At 46.2% G+C, this 20,637-nt stretch overlaps 1 protein-coding gene across 1 annotated transcript in view; it reads left to right on the plus strand.

The window, feature by feature from the left end:
• The window catches only part of GALNT8 (polypeptide N-acetylgalactosaminyltransferase 8), a gene marked incomplete at its 5' end in the record, with an annotated part of 42,694 nt that extends 23,600 nt beyond the window's left edge, over positions 1-19,094 (plus strand). The window contains 8 exons of the mRNA XM_043439902.1: positions 525-708; positions 2,043-2,240; positions 2,930-3,044; positions 6,313-6,498; positions 8,106-8,243; positions 9,378-9,473; positions 10,434-10,601; positions 14,915-19,094. Of these exons, the coding sequence (XP_043295837.1) occupies positions 525-708; positions 2,043-2,240; positions 2,930-3,044; positions 6,313-6,498; positions 8,106-8,243; positions 9,378-9,473; positions 10,434-10,601; positions 14,915-15,058 (1,229 nt within the window). The remainder of the gene's footprint in view (positions 1-524; positions 709-2,042; positions 2,241-2,929; positions 3,045-6,312; positions 6,499-8,105; positions 8,244-9,377; positions 9,474-10,433; positions 10,602-14,914) is intronic.
• Between the last annotated feature and the right edge of the window lie 1,543 nt (positions 19,095-20,637).

The raw sequence follows: 20,637 nt of genomic DNA on the forward strand, positions 1-20,637 counted from the left end.
TCTGTGTAACAGTCTCTAGATCCATCCATGTCTCTGCAAATGACACAACTTCATTCTTTTTTATGACCGAGTAATATTCCATTGTATATATGTGCCACATTTCTTTATCCATTCCTGTTGATGGACGTTTAGGTCACTTCCAAGTCCTGGCTATTGTAAATAGTGCTGCAATGAACATTGGAGTGCATGTATCTTTTGAAATTATGGTTTTCTCTGGTCCCATTCATTCTTATAATAATTTCTCAATACACTTAAAGTACCTGTAACAGTGCCTGACACAGCAGTTTTATTATGCTAAGATAGTTTAACCTCAAGAGAAAGATTGGGAATGGGAACATAAATTCTGAGGATGGAAGGCAGAGGACAAGCCAGTATAGGGGAAAGACTATTTTCTCAGTCAAGGCTGTAGAATTGCCCACCCTATGCAGGAGGTAGTCCAACCATTATGATATCCTAGTATAAAATTTCTGCACTGTGTTGATTATTGCACTCAGAATTTCTATAGGTGTGCCTTTGGTTGGCAGGAGAATTAAAGGCAGACTTGGATGAGAAGATTAAGCTTTACAACCTAAAGTCTCCAGGACTCCTGAAGATAATACGGCATACCGAGAGAAGAGGTCTGGCTGCAGCTCGAAACACCGGCAGGGAGGTGGCCACGGCCGATGTGGTTGCCATCTTGGATGCTCACATTGAAGTGAATGTTGGGTGGTAAGGCTCCAGGGGCTCGCTGTGGGGAAGGGGAGAGGGGAGAAATTGTATGTACAGTGAGTAGAGACGGGATATTGTGGAAGTAGCGAAAGTCAATACCAGAACTAAAGAAAAGGGAAGCTCCAAAAACTGTATATTTTTACTCAAGGACTTTGGTTGGCTACAGGAAGTAGTCTAGAGAAAAAACGATAGGCTTGGAGTATTGACAACTGGATACCAACCCTGACTATGACAGATATCTTGTGACTTTGAATGAGTCACAACTTAGGGCTTCCCCGGTGGCTCAGCAGTAAAGAATCCACCTGCTAATGTCGGAGATGCAGGTTCAGTCCCTGGGTTGGAGTAGGAAATGGCAACATGCTCTAGTATTCTTCCCGGAGTCCCCAAGGACAGAGGAGCCTGGAGGGTTACAGTCCATGGGGTTGAAAAAAAGTCAGACATGACTTAGCAACTAAACAAACAGATTACTTTATCTGTGAAATGAAGAGACTCGGTTCAGTTCAGTCACTCAGTCATGTCCAACTCTTTGTGACCCCATGGACTGCAGCATGCCAGGCTTTCCTGTCCATCACCAACTCCCAGAGCTTGCTCAAACTCATGTCCATTGAGTCGGTGAAGCCATCCAACCATCTCATCCTCTGTTGTCCCCTTCTCCTCCTGCCTTCAATCTTTCCCAGCAACAGGGTCTTTTCCAATGAGTCAGTTCTTCACATCAGGTGGCCAAAGTATTGGAGCTTCAGCATCAGTCTTTCCAATGAGTATTCAGAATTGATTTCCTTTAGGATTGACTGGTTTGATCTCCTTGCAGTCCAAGGGACTCTCAAGAGTCTTCTCCAGCACCACAGTTCAAAAGCACCAATTCTTCAGCACTCAGCTTTCTTTATGGTCCAACTCTCACAACCGTACATGAAGAGACTACCTTTTGGTAATTCTTAAGGTTTTCCCATGAAGTTACATGATATGAAGAGCTGTGTTATTCAAAGAATGTGGGGAATCAGATAGTAAAGAGATGTTATTTTGGAAGCAGGGAGACCCAAGAAATAAAGCAAATTCAGGCAGATACTAATAGCACTGCTCACAGTGGCTTGGGGTTGGTACTTGGGTACCCCAGTTTCAAATGTGCTCTTGTCTGGAGTCAGCTGCCAGCAGCCCCAGCTATTCCTCAAACCTGCAGATTCTCGGGACTCTGGAGAGTTCTGCCCACTAGCCAGCGTGGCCTGAGTGACGAAGGTGCTCAGGGTCAGGACAAGGGGATGGGATGGAGCAGCTTTGTCTGCTTGCTTTGGCTGTTATCCTCAAATCCCACCTGGGTCTGTTGCACACCCTTCTTGCAGGGCAGAGCCCATCTTGGCTCGGATTCAGGAAGACCGCACTGTGATCGTGTCTCCCGTGTTTGACAACATTCTTTTTGACACCTTTGAACTGATTCAGTATGCACTAGCGGTTGACGGGTTTGATTGGGAACTCTGGTGCCGCTATGATGCACTGCCGAAAGCCTGGGTTGATCTCCATGATGTCACTGCTCCTGTGAGGTCAGTCTGCATGAGCTCGGGAAATTTGATTAGTCCGGGGGAAGTCAGGGATGGACAGTCTGGGCTTTGTTTGTCTTTGGTGGTAGTCTTAGGAGTGGGGTGAGAGGAGTAGAGGAGTTGCAGTGAAGGACAGGGGATAGAGAGAAAAAAGCAGATCTCATAACCGACAAGGACCTCATGTAGAGCACATGGAACTCTGCCTGATGTTATGTGGCAGCCTGGATGGGAGGGGAGTTTGGGGGACAATGGATACATGTCTATGTATGGCTGAGAACCTTCACTGTTCAAGGGAAGCTATCACAACGTTGTTACTTGACTATACCCCAATACAAAATTAAAAGTTAAAAAAAGAACTGATCCAAGAAAGGAAATCACAGATACTTTGGCTATTTAAGGAATTTTAAGCAAAATAAAGCAAAGTGTGTAACGTCTTAGAAAACACTTCAGCCCCTTAAAGCATTTATCAGGCTATGGAGTAGGGATACTAAGATGGATTTCAATATAACCTGAGACGGGAAGGCTCCATGCTCTTAGTTCAGCCTGAGGGTTTAGGGCAAGCCTTCAGGATAAGAAGAAGCTTGGGTAGAGAGAGTTTCAAAGGCTACATCATCACTGAGCTTCCTACCCATCACCTTCATCCTGACATTCCGCATCCAGGGTTAGTGACTCTCTTGCCATGTGCTCCACAGAAGTCCTTCCATCATGGGCATCCTGGCTGCCAATAGGCTCTTCTTGGAAGAAATTGGCTCTCTGGATGGTGGGATGCTGACCTATGGAGGAGAGAATGTGGAACTTAGCCTGAGGGTAGGTATGTTTCCATTCTTATTATGGGACAGAGCAGAAGGGTAAGGTAGAGGATCTCTGGAACCTTGGAACAAGGATGGATGCCATTGGCTCAAGAGGTGAACAAATTCTCATGTTTCCAGGTTGATAGGGAGAGGCTGTGGAACTTCTAGAGTGGAGCTTCTTGGTATAGGTCTGTATAGTCTGGGAGATATTGCTGGGAAGATGGTGTCCCTATTTCCCTGAGGACTTCAGGCATTTTCCAAGCATCTCCTGAGATACACCAACTTTGGGGCGGGTGGTTCTCTGCAAGACCAGTCAGACAGAAACTGGAATGGGCACAGGGACCAGCTGATAAAGATGTGTGGGCAGCCAATCTGTCCCCCTGTGGACAGCCAAAGCAGCTGACAGGATGACATGAGTTCATGTCCATTTTCTTCCATGATCTGTTGCCCAGTTTTGTTGTTGTTTAGTTCCTAAGTCGTGTCCGACTCTTTTGCGATTCCATGGACTGTAGCAACTGAACACTCGAGTGGACTGTAGCCCTTCTGGATCTTCTGTCCATGGAATTTTCCCAGGCAAGAATCCTGGGATGTGTTGCCATTTTCTTCTTCAGGAGATCTTCCTGACCCAGGGATCGAACCCTCATCTCCTCCACTGCAGGCAATTCTTTACCCGTGAGTCACCAGAGAAGCCCCAGTTTATTTCCCTCCTAAGAATGACAGTGCAGTTCAAACGTGATAAATAACTTGAAATGATTTATAAACGTTTGAGAATTAGAACCCTTGTTTGATTTCTGTGACAGAGGCCAAAATAACAGAGGTTTAAATGAGATAGAAATTAATTCCTGTAATAGTTTGAACATGAGCAGTTCAGGATTCAGACGACAGTTCCAGTCTTCCCTGGTGGCTCAGCGGTAAAGAATCTACCTACAACCCAGAAGACCGCCTGCAACGCAGGAGACGTGGGTTTGATCCCTGGGTTGGGAAGATCCCCTGGAGTAGGAAGTGGCAACCTGCTCCAGTATTCTTGCCTGGAAAATCCTATGGACAGAGGAGCCTGGCTGGCTACAGTCCATGGGGTCACATGAGTTGGACATGACTTAGTGACTAAATTACCACCAGCAGGGTGTTGGGAACCAAGCCTCTTCCATCTCATTGTTCTGATACACTCAACACAACATCTGTATTCTCATCGGTATGAAGAGAACATCTTTTCAGGCGGCTCAGTGATAAAGAACCCGCCTGCCGAAGCAGGAGATGTAAGAGATGCGGATTTAATCCCTGGGTCAGGACGATCCCCTGGAGGAGGGCATGGCAACCCACTCCACTCATTCCAGGCTCCTTTGTCCATGGAATTCTCCAGGCAAAAATACTAGAGTGAGTTGCCGTACCCTCTGAATGGTCATTCTTCCCTTTTCTTGATAAAACAGTTTACCTGTATCCAGCTTCCGTGGTTTGCACATGTGGCCATTTGTCCTTTCAAACCTCTAAGCCTTTGCTAGGATGTACATTTCTCTAGGAACAGACCTTGGAGGACATCAGAGGTGCATGTGATGTTTTATTCTGACACCTAGAGGCCACGGCACTGATGGTGCCCCTGGGTGTGTATAAATACAGGTGGAGTTCTGGTCTGCTGGGAGAGAAAGTACTCCCACCCTGGTTCAGCACCATGTGTATCCCTGGTGCTGTGCCAGAGCATCACAGAATCCTTCTGGCTTTGTCATTTCTTAGCTGGTAAGGGTGGGCCCGTTACCTTAATGGGAATAATCATGATACCTACATGGTGAAGGCTAACTTCCTGAAAAATGTCAGGATGGTTTGTGATGCAAAGTGAGCCATTGCTACTATAATCAGAAACTTCCTGTTTCTTTTCGTGTGTTTCAGAGAAAGAGGGAGGGAATGGAGGATGGGTGGGTGGGGGGACATCTGGCAAGTGGGAATAAATTGAAAGAGAAAAATCTGAAAGCTGTTGGTCTAAGATAACCCATCCCAAGGTATTTAACTGAGCCACTGGACCTGAGATGTTCAGGGATTTGCAGACATGAGTGTGGTAAGTTGCTAACCACTGTTGGAAGGGCTTCCCTGCTGGCTCAGATGGTAAAGAATCCTCCTGCAATGCGGGAGACCTGTGTACAATCCTTGGCTCGGGAAGATCCCCTAGAGGAGGGCATGGCAACCCACTCCAGTATTCTTGCCTGAATCCCCATGGACAGAGGTGCCTGGCAGTCTGCAGTCCATGGCATCGCAAAGAGTTGGACATGACTGAGCATAACAGCTGGACAGGCTAGTATTTCCCAGAAAATGCAACTCGCTTGGAAGAGAACACACTGGAGCCATTCTATCAATTTAACATCACTAGATGTTGCATCTACAGGGACGAAGTGGTAGATCTACTTGCTACTACTTCTATCATCTACTGGGACAAAGACCAAATTTTTAAATATTTTAAGCCACATGTTAGAATGACAAGTATGCGTGTATCCATCAGGATAGCAAGGAAGAATGTTTACAACTAGACCATGATCAAGTCGGGGTGTCTCTTGGTCAAAAATTACCTGTAAGTAAGTAAGTAAATAAGTAAGTAAGTGAAGTTGCTCAGTCGTGTCCGACTCTTTGCGACCCCATGGACTGTAGCCCACCAGGCTCCTCTGTCCATGGGATTCTCCAGGCAAGAATACTGGGGTGGGTTGCCATTGCCTTCTCCAGGGGATCTTCCCGACCCAGGGATTGAACCCAGGTCTCGTGCATTGCAGGTAGACGCTTTAACCTCTGAGCCAAGTAGTAGCTATCAATAGCAGTGTAACAAAATTATCACAAACTTAGTGGCTCAAAGCAAAATCCAGTGATTATCTCACAGTTCCTGTGGGTCGGAGCCCATGCCTGGTGGGATTTCTGGAGTTCCTGTGCGACAGGAGAAGCAGTTTGTTTTCAATGAATAGGTTGGGAGGCTCATAGAGACAGGTAGAAAAACTGAATCACACTCTATTAAAAAATTTTTTTTTTAACGTGGACCATTTTTAAAGTCTTTATTGAACTTTTTACAATATTGCTTCTGGTTTATGGTCTGTTTTTTTGGTCACCAGGCATGTGGGATCTTAGTTCCCTGACCAGGGATCAAACCCTCACCCCCTGCAGTGGAAGCGCAGAGGCTTAACCACTGGACTGCCGGGGAGGTCCCTACATTCTTTAAAAAGTGATTCCGAAGAGAGGTGTCCCCGTCAACAGGCTGTGCTCTTCACGGTGGTGTCCAGCTTGCCCGGGTGATTTTGTTTTTCCTTCCCTTGCAGGTGTGGCAATGTGGAGGTAGCATTGAGGTCTTGCCCTGCTCCCGAGTTGCCCACCTGGAGAGACACCACAAGCCCTACTCCTTAGATCTGAGAATTCCTTTGAAGCGGAACGCCCTGAGAGTGGCTGAAATCTGGATGGACGAGTACAAAGACATGGTCTATATGGCCTGGAACATACCTCTGCAGGTTCGTCCTGGATGGGACAGAAGCTGAGAAGGATGGAGGAGGAGGAAGGGGTGGTGGTCCTGGCGGGAATGGGAAGGGACAAGAGTCCAAGCTTGGTCTGCTTGCTGCACCACGAGCCAATGAATCCAAGAGATGAGGTGTTGAGGCAAAGAATATGACTTTGTTCGCCAGAAGATGGCAAAGGAATGTCTCAAAATAGCCATCTTATGGGGTCTGGATGTCCTGTTCTTTTATAGATCAGAGATGGAGGGGAGGACGGTGAAGAAACAAAGTAAAAAGGCCATTAATCTTGCAAACATCTCCTAGGAGGCAAGCCTTAGGCAAGGGGGTGTGTTAATTTCTTCCTTCCTGCCATCCACAGGTGGACAGGGTTCTGAACAAAGGCACTTTAAGAGTCAGGCAGAGGGGCAGGATTCTCTGAGGCAGTAGGTATGATTATAACGAAAGCAACAGAAAGCAAGTCAAAGAAGTAGTTTCGGCCTGGAGTCAGAATTGGCTTCTCTCTGCAACAGGGCCACTCCAGCCCTAAAGACCTGAATTCACTTCCTCACAGCGTGAGGACAATGGCATTAACATTTGCGTCCCAGGACTAAGTTTCCGGCACCCACGGCTCATCACCACGTAGCTCTGGTGTAAGGTTTATTTTTATTATTCTAAGTTTACCAATTTAGAAGAAACGGAAACACAGAATGGAAGGGGAAAAGCTGTTTAAGGTAATAATGTCCTAAGAGCAGAGATAGGACTCAAACCAAGGAAACTTCTAGATTCTGTGCCCTTCATCCGTCATCTATACCGGGGGATTCCTTGTGGGGCAGGAGTGGGCAAGGATTCACTGTCTTAAGAGGACTTGAATATGGCAGTGGGGTGAGGGATGGTGGTAGCAGGCACCGTATTTCTACTGGACGCATGTGAGCAAGGATAACCTCCTTGGTTAAGGTCACATCGATGGCCTTAGTTCCTGAGGCTGATAGGACATGCTGTCTCTGTCCCTGAGCTGCGGCTCTGGGTTCAAGCATCCTTCCACTTTGATTCCCCACAGATACCACTTCTAGGACGTCTCCTTTAACCTCCCAGGCTTGCTGCCAGAATGCTCCTTTTGGAAGCCTTTTGTGGCCATCATGAGAACCATTTTGTGCCTGGTTGATGTGAATATCGTCTCAAACAGGAGCAGTCTGCATCAGCTTGCTACTGATGAGACATAAACCTGGATATGCAGGCCTCAAAAGTGACTCTGAGACCAGCAGAAATTCCTAGGGGTCAAGCTTCTTCCAATTTCCCTGGAAAACTATACGTGATAAAGGTTATCTTACAGGGAATCAGGAAAATACTTGCTTCCATCCTGCACTGTCTGTTTCCCTGATGCCTCAGTTGTAAAGAACTTGCCGGCCAATGCAGGAGACACAGATTCGATTCCTGGGTCAGGAAGATTCCCTGGAGGAGGAAATGGCAACCCACTCCAGTATTCTTGCCTGGAGAATCCCATGGACAGAGGAGCCTGGTGGGCCACAGTCCATGGGGTTACACAGAGTCAGACACATCTGAGCACACTCCTGTGGTGGAGACCAGGGTGTTACAGGGTACAGCCATGTTCCGTGTTTTCTTTGCAGAACTCTGGAATCGATTTTGGAGACATTTCTTCCAGAATGGCACTCCGGAAGAAACTGAAATGCAAAACTTTCGACTGGTATCTGAAAAATGTTTATCCTCTTCTGAAACCAGTCCGCAGCGTTGTGGCCTATGGAAGAGTATGTTTTAAGAAACTTCATTGCAGGTTTTAAACATTTGCCTGTAAAAGATGAAGAGATCTCAGTCTCATGACTTTCCAGACAAGGGTTTTCAAAACCCACTCCTCCCGCCCCCATTCTCTTCCTTCCCCCAACGCTCTCCTCCAACCTCTTGGTTTTCTTTCCTCTCTGTCCCCAGTCTCCATCTTTTCCTTCTCTCTGCCTCTGGTTCCTTACTTTGCAAACATCAGCCCTTGCTCAGACCCTCACGGTTCCTCGGCCCACCAGGGTGTGTGGCCTCACCCCCCTGAATGCGGGTGTAGGAGTCCTTCCTTTACCTGTGCTATGATGGTCTGAGGAGCGGGTGTTCCCATTGTAGCCATGCGTTCTGGGAAACAAACTCACCCAGAAGGACAGTGCAGATAGTGGAGTGCAGTTTGTTACACTGGCAGGCCCAAGGCAGAGTCTCATCTTAGCCAAGGACCCCGACCAGTTTTTGTGAAAACCTTATATACCCTAAGTACGTGCTCAAACCCCCCTCGCCAAATTCCCTGAAACTAGTCTGAACAAAGGAAAAGAAAGATACAATCAAAGTTAACCCATGATTCGTATGCCTTAAGCCTAGGTAGTTAACAGTGGACAATTATCAATAGGCTGTGGTCATACCCCAATAAGCATAATAGAATTTATGATTCTATTCGGTTAACAGATAATTAGGGTATTCTTTTAGGCAATGGGGAGTCTAGGTACAAGCCCTGGGGCTCCTCCATCTGCGGGGGGTCTGGTTTTCCAGTTGGTATGTTGTTTCCATAGATACTGGAAATACTGGGCACATAGCTCATGTATATACTGGGCACATAGCTCATGTATATACTGGGCATATAGCTCAAGGTCCACAGTCCGGCCCGAGATGGAGTCCTGCTTTCAAGATGGAGCCTGTTCTGTCTCTTTGCTCCTTCATTCCCAGGAAGCGCATCACAGCAGAGTTTCGCTTCGGCATTTGTCTAGTGCTTAGAAAGTGGCTGCCAGGATCTCACACCCTTGCCCCTTTGGGTACCCTTGGAGTACTGGCAAAGGTGCAAGGGCCTGGGAGGGTCGGGGAACCTCCTTCGCTGCCTCTTTCCAACTGTGTTGCCATGTGTTTTGCTCCCTCAGATGAAAAACACGTTGGATGAACGCGTCTGCCTGGACCAGGGAGCTGTTCCAGGCAACACCCCCATCATGCATCACTGCCATCAATACAGTTCCCAGGTATCGTCCTGCTCCAGCCCCCCCGGTCAGTCTGTTGTGGCTCAGCCCCTGGCGGGTTTGGACTTGGTGTTAGGTGATGGGGAGACAGGAGCTGAGCAGCCTGGGTAATGGGTCAAGGAGAAGCCCAAACTTGTGCTTGTAACTCAGCCCTTCTGAGCTCACCTGAGAGGTCATTCCATCTCAGGTACAGGAAGTGTGGGTAGAAAGGCTGCACTCTCTATGGTAATACCTTCATTGAAAACGACCCCCAATCCCTTCCTTTCCTCCTCCCCCGCCCCTTCCATCCTTGCACTGCCACCTTGTATGCCTTGGAAGGTGGACAGATGATACTCCCTGTGGCTTCTTCCACAGAGAAGGAAATAGGGGGCTAGGGAAGAGAGAAGCTGAATGGAAGCCCTTCCATGGGGTAGGAGCGATCGGGGACCACATGAAGGGTGCCCCCAGGGGACTTTTTCCAGCTGTCATGTGACTTTGCATGTTGCCCTCATGGGGAACCTTTTGAGGTCTGCAGGGTAGACAGCATTGGGGAAAAAAAAAAGCGCGAAGACACGAAAACAACCAATTTGTCCAAGTTCACAGAGCAAGCCAGGGAGTGAGTGAGCGTTTGAAAGGTTTTCTGACAAGTCCTTAACTGGGGTTTATAATGACAGCTTCTGAAGTTGAGTTGTATTGTTTCTGTTTTCCAAGATAAGCTCCCTTGCCCAGTAGGAAATGATTCTATTGGAGCCCTCGTGTGGAAGGAAGCAGGCTAGTGTCTTTTTGTCATGCCTGTTCTTCTTTCTCAAATCAGCTGGGGATGGGGAAGGGAACAGAGGAGACTCTTTGTTACCCAGGAATGCTCAAGGATTTCTCCATGGTGACTGGGTGTCTAAGGGACCCAAGAGCAGTCTTTATGTCCTCTGTGAGGTCAAGGGCATCCCTGACTCAGGGTCCATGGCCGATCCCTTTGTTCTCTTGCAGAACGTCTACTATCACCTAACCGGGGAACTCTATGTGGGACCACTGATTGCACAGAGAGACGCTGATGATCGCTGCCTGACAGACCCCGGCAAAGGGGAGAAGCCCACTCTAGAGCCATGTTCCAAGGCGGTTAAAGATAGACTGAACATACACTGGGATTTTAAACCGGTGAGTCACATGCTTCTGTTTCTTTTTAAGATAGATATATTAACGTATAGCCTGAGAGTTGGACCATAAAGAAGATTGAGTGCTGAAGAATATATACTTTCGAATTGTGGTGTTGGAGAAGACTCCTGAGAGTCCCTTGGACTGCAAGGAGATCAAACCAGTCAACCCTAAAGGAAATCAACCCTGAATACTCATTGGAAGGACTGATGCTGAAGCTGAAACTCCAATACTTTGGCCATCTGATGCAAAGAGCTGACTCATTTGAAAAGACCCTGATGCTGGGAAAGATTGAGGTTAAGAGGAGAAGAGGGCAGCAGAGGATGAGATGCTTAGGTGGCATCACTGACTCAATGGACATAAATTTGGGCAAACTCTGGGAGATAGTGGAGGACAGAGGAGCCTGATGTGTTTCAGTCCATAGAGTTGCAACAACAACAAGGACGAACAACAAAATAGTCTGAGGAGTTCAGATTTGATTTGATAGTGTTTTTGAAAGATTAATTTTGTGGCAGTGTGTAGGGAAAAGCCTAGAAATTTTTCTAGTCTGAGCATGAAACCCAGGACATAAAATAGTGAGTGTGTTGACCCAAGTTGGGTGGCCAAGGTAAAAAATATTGGAATCTGCTGTAACTTAATTCAGAGTTTGCCTTCTAATCCCAGTTCAGTCTTCTTTAGCTATTCTCTTATCCTTTTTTTGAGACTCAGTTTTTTCATCTTGATGAAACCTGTGGAGATGACTTAATGAGTTAACGTGTGTAAAGCAATTATCATGGTGCGTGGCTCATAGAAAATGTTCAACAATATTAACTTTTGTGATTATCAGAGAGTCTGGCACATTGGGCTGCAAATCACAGGAGCTGATGTAAAAGCGTTGATTTAACATCGTCAGTTGACTAAGAACAGGGTAGAGGGAATCTAGCAGAAGTCACGTGACACTGGCATGAGGGATGTGGCTGACCACAGTCCACATGTGAATTTACTATGTGATAAGGCTATGTTCTTAAGCCACATTGGCAGGAATGAGATGTCCTGAGGGAGAAGGGTAGGTGATGCTTTGTCTGTGAGAATATCTTTGAGCATCTTGGTGCTGTGTTAGGTTGGGTTCATATTTTAAGAGACATGGACTTATCTAACAATAAATCTTAAAGCTAATAACCCCTTGAGGAATGCTATGGACTGTCTCCAGGAAAACATACATAGGTACCTAAAGCAGACATTACTTTCCTGACAAAGGTCCATCTAGTCAAAGCTACAGTTTTTCCAGTAGTCATGTATGGATGTGCACCAAAGAATTGATGCTTTTGGATTGTGGTGTTGGGGAAGACTCTTGAGAGTCCCTTGGACTGCAAGGAGATCAAACCAGTCAATCCTAAAGGAAATCAATTCTGAATATTTATTGGAAGGACTGATGCTGAAGCTGAAGCTCCAATACTTTGGCCAACTGATGTGAAGAGCTGACTCATTGGAAAAGATCCTAATGCTGGGCAAGATTGAAGGCAGGAGGAGAAGGGGATGACAGAGGATGAGATGGATGGATGGCATCATCGATTTGATGGACACGAGTTTGAGCAAGCTCTGGAAGTTGGTGATGGACAGGGAAGCCTGCATGCTGCAGTCCATGGGGTCACAAAGAGTCGAACACGGCTGAGCAACTGAACTGAACTGAAGGTGCACAGTTTTTTGAGTATTTTGTTGAAGACTTTTTTTGTCTGAGCTCATTAGGGATAATGGTCTGTATCAGGGTGATTTTTGTTGTTGTTTGGTCACCAAGTCATGTCCAACTCTTTTGAGACCCCATGGACTGTAGCCCGCCAGGCTCCTCTGTCCTTGGGATTTCCCAGGTAATAACACCGGAGTGGGTTGCCATTTCCTTCTCTAAGGGATTTTCCCAATCCAGGGTTCAGATCCACACCTCTTGCATTGGCAGATAGTTTCTTACACACTGAGCCTCCAGGGAAGCCTGTAAATTGTAATAACCAAGATTTAATGGGTATATGTTTAAGTACTAAGCATTGGAATAAACACTACCTAATTTAATCCTTACCCAAATCTTATAAGAGATGTACTACCATTAGCTCAACTTTTCTGTGAAGTTACTAAAGCACAAAGAAGTCAAACAACATCCCCCAGGTCACAGAATTCAAACACAGAATCATATCCATTGTTTTTGCCTCACTGCTTGGTAAGTTTGATTCTTTTTTTTTTGTAAGTTTGATTATTAAAGGGAACAGAATACTGAATGTTGGTTGAAAAAGATGGTTGAGTTAGGAGCTTTTTTTCCCCTTCTCGAATAATAGAACATTTGGATATATTTAAAGTCAGTAGGAAAGGAATCTGCCAAGAGGGAGAAATAAGAGAAGGATGTTAGACAGGAAGGGTGTTTCTTCAGCGTCAGGGATGGCTGGGCTCGGAGCATGGGGTCGCTGACTGCAGAGGCAGAGACAGGGCAGCTCCCCTGAGACCATCCCTGAGATTGCTCATGACACTTGGGAGGGGGCTAGATTGGCTGGAAGCAAGGTCTTTTGACAAAGGAACAGATGAAGGCATTTAGTGAAGGTGGTCGAGGGGTAAAAGCGTGCTGAGGGGGCCTGGACGAGGAGCCCGCAGGAGTCAGCCAAGTTCTGAGGTCAGACTGCTCCAGGCACTTCTGGGGCCAGGCTACTCGGTTAATGGACCCTCTCCAGGAACACTCTGCAGTCCAGGAATGGGGCCCAGAGAATGGGGCAGTGGGACTGATGGCGGCAGTTGAAGAACGGGAGGGCAGCCCTGAATGACTGATGCTGGAGGGATGCACCCAGGGAGGTGTGGAGGTGGCTGGCAGAGTGAGACCCAGGTGGCAAGGGAGGAATCAGGTGAGACTGAGGAGCAGGGTCATTGCGGGCAGTCTGTGGTTGGAAGAGATGAGAGGCAGGGATGCGGGGGTCAGAGAGGGAGCAGAGATTTGGATGTTCATTTCAGTTCAGTTCAGTCACTTAGTCGTGTCTGACTCTTTGCGACCCCATGAACCACAGCACGCCAGGCCTCCCTGTCCATCACCAGCTCCTGGAGTCCACCCAAACCCGTGTCCATTGAGTCAGTGATGCCGTCCAACCATCTTATCCTCTGTCGTCCCCTTCTGCTCCTGCCATCAATCTTTCCCAGCATCAGGGTCTTTTCCAATGAGTCAGGTCTTCGCATCATAGAGAGCAGCAACCCACTCTAGTATTCTTGCCTGGAGGATCCTATGGACAGAGAAGCCTAGCGGGCTATCGTCCATAGGGTTGCAAAGAGTCAGACATGACTGAGCCACTAAACAGAAGCAGCTCTGCTTGGTGTCAAGGAAACACGTGGGGAGGGGTAGGTCATGGAGGGGGAGCAGTGAGCTCTGGGCTTCTCACCAGACATCTGCCTGGATGCTGTGAACTCTGAGGATATAGGGAACCGCTTCACCCGAGCACTGAGGCAGATTCTTGCAAAGTGGTGGAGAGCGGGATGGGGAGTGGAAAAATTAGGAGAAGGGGACAGGGCCAGGACAGATGGCATGGCCCTCGGTGTCAAGGTGAGCAGGTAAGGAGCAAAGAGGTGATGTCGGGGGTGATGGAGGTGGCACAAGGGGGCACAGAGTAGGACGCCCTCCCTCCCTCAGCCCCGTGAGGATGCGGAAAGGCAGAGATGAGCTAAGATCTGTGGCACGTCTTGCATGTTAGGCACAGAGCTTGGTCAGTATTAACCCTGATATGGTCATCTGCCCACACTCTCCATTAACCGCGCAAGCATTCAGCTCTGACTCTTTGGCTTTAAAGCCCTCAGTGTTTCCAGCAGTAAACCTTGTTGACGCCCCCACAACAGGGGGGCAGGAACTGCCCCTCAGAGAAAGCAGGTGGAGAAAACAGGCTGAGATTCTTGAATGGAGCTTTTGCTCCTGTCTCACCAGGGAGCCTTACTAGTAGGAGGCAGGGTCCGGATGGGTTTCACGAGCTCAGTGGTGGAGATGTAGAAAGGAGACCAAGTAGAAGACCACGGTTCTCCAGGATGCAGGCTGACTTGCCAGCCGGGCTGACCTGATGCCTCCAGCTCAGGAGGGGCGGAGGAGAACAGAGGAGCCGGCCCAGCACTGCTCACTCCCGGGTCTGGGGTTAGCTTGCCGTGGGGGGAGGAGAGAAGGTTCTGGGTGATCTAACTCTGCGCTTGGCTTCCTGTCTCCTCTGGATGACTTGCTGAGGACTGAGGGAGCCCTCGGACTTGTATCAGAGCATGGCAGGCAGACTGGGAGCAGGTGAAGGGATGTTCTCCCCGGGCGTGTTAGTAATTTCGCTCTTTCTCCTTTCATCCAGGGCAGAGCCGTTATCAACAGAGCCACCAAACGATGTCTGGAGATGAAGAAGAACATTTGGGGTGGCTACATGCTTGTTCTCCAGGCCTGCACTGCGCAAGTGTGGACAATCCAGTACACTGTCCGAAACTGGGGGTCAGACTAAGGTCCAGGGATGCTCGGAGAGCCTGGGTTCTTGCCACAGCTCCCAATGCTGCTCAAAACAGAGAAAGGGGGAGAGAAAGTGTGTGTGCATGTGTGTGTGTGTGTGTTTACTGTAACTTCAGCTAGTACTATCCTGAAAGGGGCAAATCAACCAGTAATCTTTAAAAAAAAAAAAGCCCTCCATCCAGCCAGCCCCGCACCCCACAGCAGGTTTCTTTGGAAATACCCATCTCTCCCACAGGGTAGGGGGGGACACACCTAACTAGCCAGTCCCACTCTGCCCAGTGCATGAAAATGGTGGAAAAAAATCCAAGCCCTTAAGGGTCTTTCTCTAAGGAGCTTATCACATTTAATAGGCTTGACTACTTGTTTCCTGCTACTATATTTGAAAATTATGGAGAAAAGGAGGCTTGAAACAGAGGGGCATCACTTATTGGGACACAAAGAAGGGATTGTAGGCAAATAACTAAGACCAGAGGATCCTTGCTGCAGCCCATTGGATAAATCCTTTCCTATAGGTGGTGAGTTAGGCGGATCTGTCAGGGGTATCAGCTTCCATGAGGTCTTAGAGGCTGGTGGGGGTGGGCGTCGGGGTGGGAGAAGTAGAACGCGCTGTGAGTGCTATGTTGCTGGGTTTGCCTTTCAAGGGCATCCTTTTATCTTTTCATGTCAGGGTTACCTGGGTGTGATTCTGGGAATCATCGGGCTTCCTTTAAGCATTAGGCAGACAAGACACTGATAATTTAGCACAGAATTAAATCAGCTCAGATTTTTTCAAGTAACTTTTTTATAAACGTACAAGTCATACATGTACAGCTTGATAAAATGTTTGCAGTGACCATATCAATATCAAGGACTAAACTGTTACCGCAATCAGAGATTTTATGATGAAAAAAATGAAGAGGATAAATGTGAAGCAAATGTATAACTTCTAGCTTCTGCCCAGAACTTTGAAAGGAAAATTCAATTCATAGCCAAGTTTTTTTTTTTTTTTTTTTTTTTTAAAGCATGTGCCTAATAGAAAAATGGGCAAAAGTCACAATATTCTTAAAAGAAAAAATGTTTAACCTCACAAGTTAAAACTGTACTGAAATCATTTTTCACTTAATGGTGAAAATTTTAAAGTATAATGGCACATTCTGGTCAGCAGGACTGGGGAAGTAGGCAATCTCATGTTTCGATGGTAGGGATGAAAACTGGTACAATGCTTTTGGGGGGATGTTTGGCATTATCTAAAAATATTATATGTGTACTTTCTATTTGTGCCACTAATTGCACCTCTAGAAATTCATAACTCCAAAAACAAGAAAATAATTATGTACAAAATAATTCCTTGCAGTGTTGATTGCAGTCGTAAAATGTTGGAAACAAACCATATACTCAAACATCAGAGAGTGGTCCACCTAGTGGGGTGCAACTATAAGAAAGAATGAGGGCCATTTTTTGAATGGATATGGAGTGATTTCCAGTGTGAAAGAGGAAAAGCAGCCTCTAAAGTTATGTGCCTTTTAGGCCAGGCTTCCCTTTCCTTCACTAACTCCTGGAGTTTGCACAACTCATGCCCATCGAGTCAATGGTGCCATCCAAACATCTCATTCTCTGCTGCCCCCTTCTCCTTCTGCCCTAGTCTTTCGCAGCATCAGGGGCTTGGTCTTTTCCCCAAAATACAGAGCCTGATTCTATAATCTTCAGGGAATATCACTTAAACCCAAGCCGAGGGACATTCTTCAAAATAAATGGTCTTTATATTTCGTGACGTCAGTCATAAAGAACAAAGACCAACTGAGGAACTGCCCCAGAGTAAAGGAGATTAAAGCGACAGGACAGGCCTCTCTTGTTTGCACCTCCTGCTGCTCCTGGATTCTGGCACTTTTCCAAAGAAAGATGGGCCTGAGACTCTGATCAGGTGTCCGGGCCTTTTCTCCAGGCCCCAGCTGTCATCCACAGCAGCCTTGAGCATCCCAGTGCTCTTTAGGACAAGCATCTTCCTCATCTGTGCAAAACCTGAGATAAAGGGCCAAGGTCTGGGTCATAACAAACTGAGATTCTACCAGTTCCAAAGTTAATCTCCTCAACAGTCACTTTATTTTCCTTGCAATCCATTTTTACAATAGGAAATGTGCTTTTAGCTAATTTCCTAATTTTAAGGAAATTTGTAAAGTCCTTTTCTTAAAAAAAATAAATTTATCTTCGGTGTGCTGGGTCCTCCTGTGGCCTGTGGGCTTTCTCTCGTTGCGGAAGCAGGGGATACTCTCTAATTGCTGTGTGTAGGCTTCTCATTGCAGTGGCTTCTCTCATTGCGGTTCATGGTCTCCAGAGGGCAGGCTCAGTAGTTGTGGCATACAGGCTTCGTTGCCCTGTGACATGTGGGATCTTCCCAGACTCAGGGATTGAACCAGTGTTCCCTGCATTGCAAGGCAGATTCTTAACCACTGGACCACCAGGGAAGCCCCATAAAGTCCTTTTATAAAGATTAGGTGGAACAGAGTTAGGCCAGTAACGTCCTGGCAAAGATTGAAGGCAGGAGGAGAAGGGGACGACAGAGGATGAGATGGTTGGATGGCATCACCAACTCAATGGACATGAGTTCAAGTAAGCTCCGGGAGTTGGTGATGGACAGGGAGGCCTGGCCGGCTGCATTGTCCATGGGGTTGCAAAGAGTCGGACAGGACTGAGTGACTGAATTGAACTGAGTAATGTCCTCGTGAAAAATTATCACTAGAACTGGTGAATAAATCAGCTTCTCATGACTTTAAGTTGTTATATTTTAAAAAACATGGCTTGTTCCCCTGCCACAAACATTTTGACAAGTATAGTTCAAAGAGCAAACCTGTGTCAGGATTTCAAGTCTACTGTCCTTGAAACTATAAAAATCAAATCTCTCAATACTACGAGAAAATTGTTTGGCCTTCCTAACAAAGAGCTTTAGGCAAAAACTCAACTTTATGACAAAGAAGAAATAGGTGTGGTTTTCATTTTATTTAATATAAACCGTTGTGTCAGCATTTCCCTAATATTTTCCTTCTTTCTTTGACAAGTCATCACAGTTAAGTCAGGACTTGTCTTTTCCAAGTACCTTGTCAGTCTTCTTCATTCTTTGAATTTTCTTCACTAGCTACTAAATGAAGCTGGGGGCTGCTGTTTCTATGTTTTCCATTGTTGTTTAGTTGCTAAGTCATGTCCGACTCTATGTGACCCCATGGACTATAGCCCACCAGGCCCCTCTGTCCATGGGATTCTCCAGGCAAAAATACTGGAGTGGGTTGCCATTTGCTTCTCAGGGGATCTTCCTGACCCAGGGATTGAACCTGGGTTTCCTGCCCTGGCAGGCAGAGTCTTTACCACTGAGCCACCAGGAAAGCCAATATGTTTTCTAGCCAAGGCTAAATTGAAGAAGACAGGCTTATGGGTTCCTGTTTTCACAGGTGATTTGTCCTGAGGCTGGACTGCAGCCCCAAGTCCCAGTTCCTCCCCTACCCCATCAAGCTACCTACTTCCCTTCCAGGGGCCCTGCTGATGGCCCATCCCCACCAGACCTGCAGCTCAAACTTGGAAGAATTGCTTGGGAAATTTCTGTGTTTTTCCAAATTTCAAATTTCGAGGAAAACCAGTGGAGAAGTTAGGAAAACAAGAAAAAATTATTATTCTCTTTTGAGAATGAAAACTTTGCGAGTAACACAGAGATGTTACTGCTCTGAAGGAATCCACTGAAGTGTGATGGAACATGAGTGCAGGAGATGCTGACACAGAGTCCAAGGTTAAGGGTGATAGTTTTGGAAACCAGGACAGGAACACCCGGAAGAAAAGCAGTGATGATTAACCAGTTGATCTTCCAAGCTGTAGCTACAGCCATGTTATAAGTGTGTGTCTATGACCTGCCTGTCTCTAATGGTGAGTGACTTTTGCAAATAAAATAATAACTAATACATTTTATTAATTTATTAATACATTTTGTGCATTGTATGCTTTCCACGAATCTTATGAATGGTGTTCCAAGAAATAATAAATTTTGGAAGCAAAACACGTTTTAAAAAGAGTGATCACGTTTTAAAAAGAGCGATTTCAATGTATGATTCTGACTAGTGCTGTTAACTATTAATGTCTCACTGGGAGATCTGAATGTTACATTATAATGCACCATGATGTTTGCTGGTATTTATTTTAAAGATTTTTTTTTATTGGACCATTTTTAAAGTCTTCATTGAATTTGTTACAATATTGCTTCTGTTTTATGCATTTTGGCCAGAGGCATGTGGGCTCTTAGCTCCCCAATCAGGGATCAAACCTGAATCCCCTGCATTGGAAGGAGAAGTTCCACCCACCAGGGCATCCTGCTGGTGTTTTCTAGTGTTTGAATATTTGCTATAGACTCTAGTGTTCATAAATGCAACTACAATTAATATTTCTTTGTATATAATTTTTAGATATCCATAAGTAAAGAAAATAATTAATTTTAGAAATAATTAAAGAATAACTTGGGCTTCCCTGGTAGCTCAGATGGTAAAGAATCTGCCTGCAGTACAGGAGACCCAGGTTCTATCCCTGGGTCAGGAAGACCCCCCAGAGAAAGGCATGGCGACCCACTCCAGTATTCTTGCCTGGAGAATTCCATGGACAGAGGAGCCTGGTGGGCTGCAGTCCATGGGGTCGCAAAGAGCAACTAATGTGACTGAGGCACTAACACACAATAACTTATGATTTGGGGTGTTACTGAAAATTCCCCCAAATTCTAATTTTTGTTCCTGAACCCTAAAGATAGTACCTGTTGATAAACTGTTGGGGATAATACCTTAACAGTGCTGGAACCTGCCAGGTGGTTTCCCCTAATTTACTGCCCAGGGTTTCCATTAGTCAGTCAGTCAAACTGGGTTTCTCAGGATTTCCTCTTAAAAAACTGTTCTTTTTCACCAAAGTTTTTTGGCCATATTTTTTAAAATCCACTTCACTGAGGAGTGGCTGATATGTACACATTTAATGCACACAGTTTAATAAGTCTGGGGACAAGTGTCACCCGGGAACCCATCCCTCCTATCAAGAGCACAGATAACCATCACCTCCTAAAGTTTCCTTTGGCCATTATTATATTATTAGCACATGCACCGTAAGTGTTATCCTCTTAGGAAAATTTTAAGTGTAAAATATAGAATTATTGGCACTTCACTGGTGGTCCAGCAGTTAGGACTGGGTTTAATCCCTCGTGGAGGATCTAAGATCCTACATGCTCCCCCAAAATTTTTAAAAATGCAGAATGATTAGCCATAGACACTAGACTATAGAGGAGATCCCATAGCTCACTCATCTCGCATCTTTATACCCATTGACCATCCTCTCCCTATGTCCCCCTTCCCTGACCCATGGCATCCACCATGCTACTCTCTACCTCTATAAATTTAGTTAGTTTTATAAAACTAACCTATGACATCTAAAACTAACTAACCTTCTATGACAGAGGATGAAGTGGTTGGCTGGCATCACCGACTTGATGGACATGAGTTTGAACAAGCTCCGGGAGTTGGTGATGGACAGGGAAGCCTGGCATGCTGCCATCCATGGGGTCACAGAGAGTTGGACACAACTGAT

This window comes from Cervus canadensis, chromosome 21 (genome assembly GCF_019320065.1).
Source record: "Cervus canadensis isolate Bull #8, Minnesota chromosome 21, ASM1932006v1, whole genome shotgun sequence".
NCBI lineage: Eukaryota > Metazoa > Chordata > Mammalia > Artiodactyla > Cervidae > Cervus > Cervus canadensis.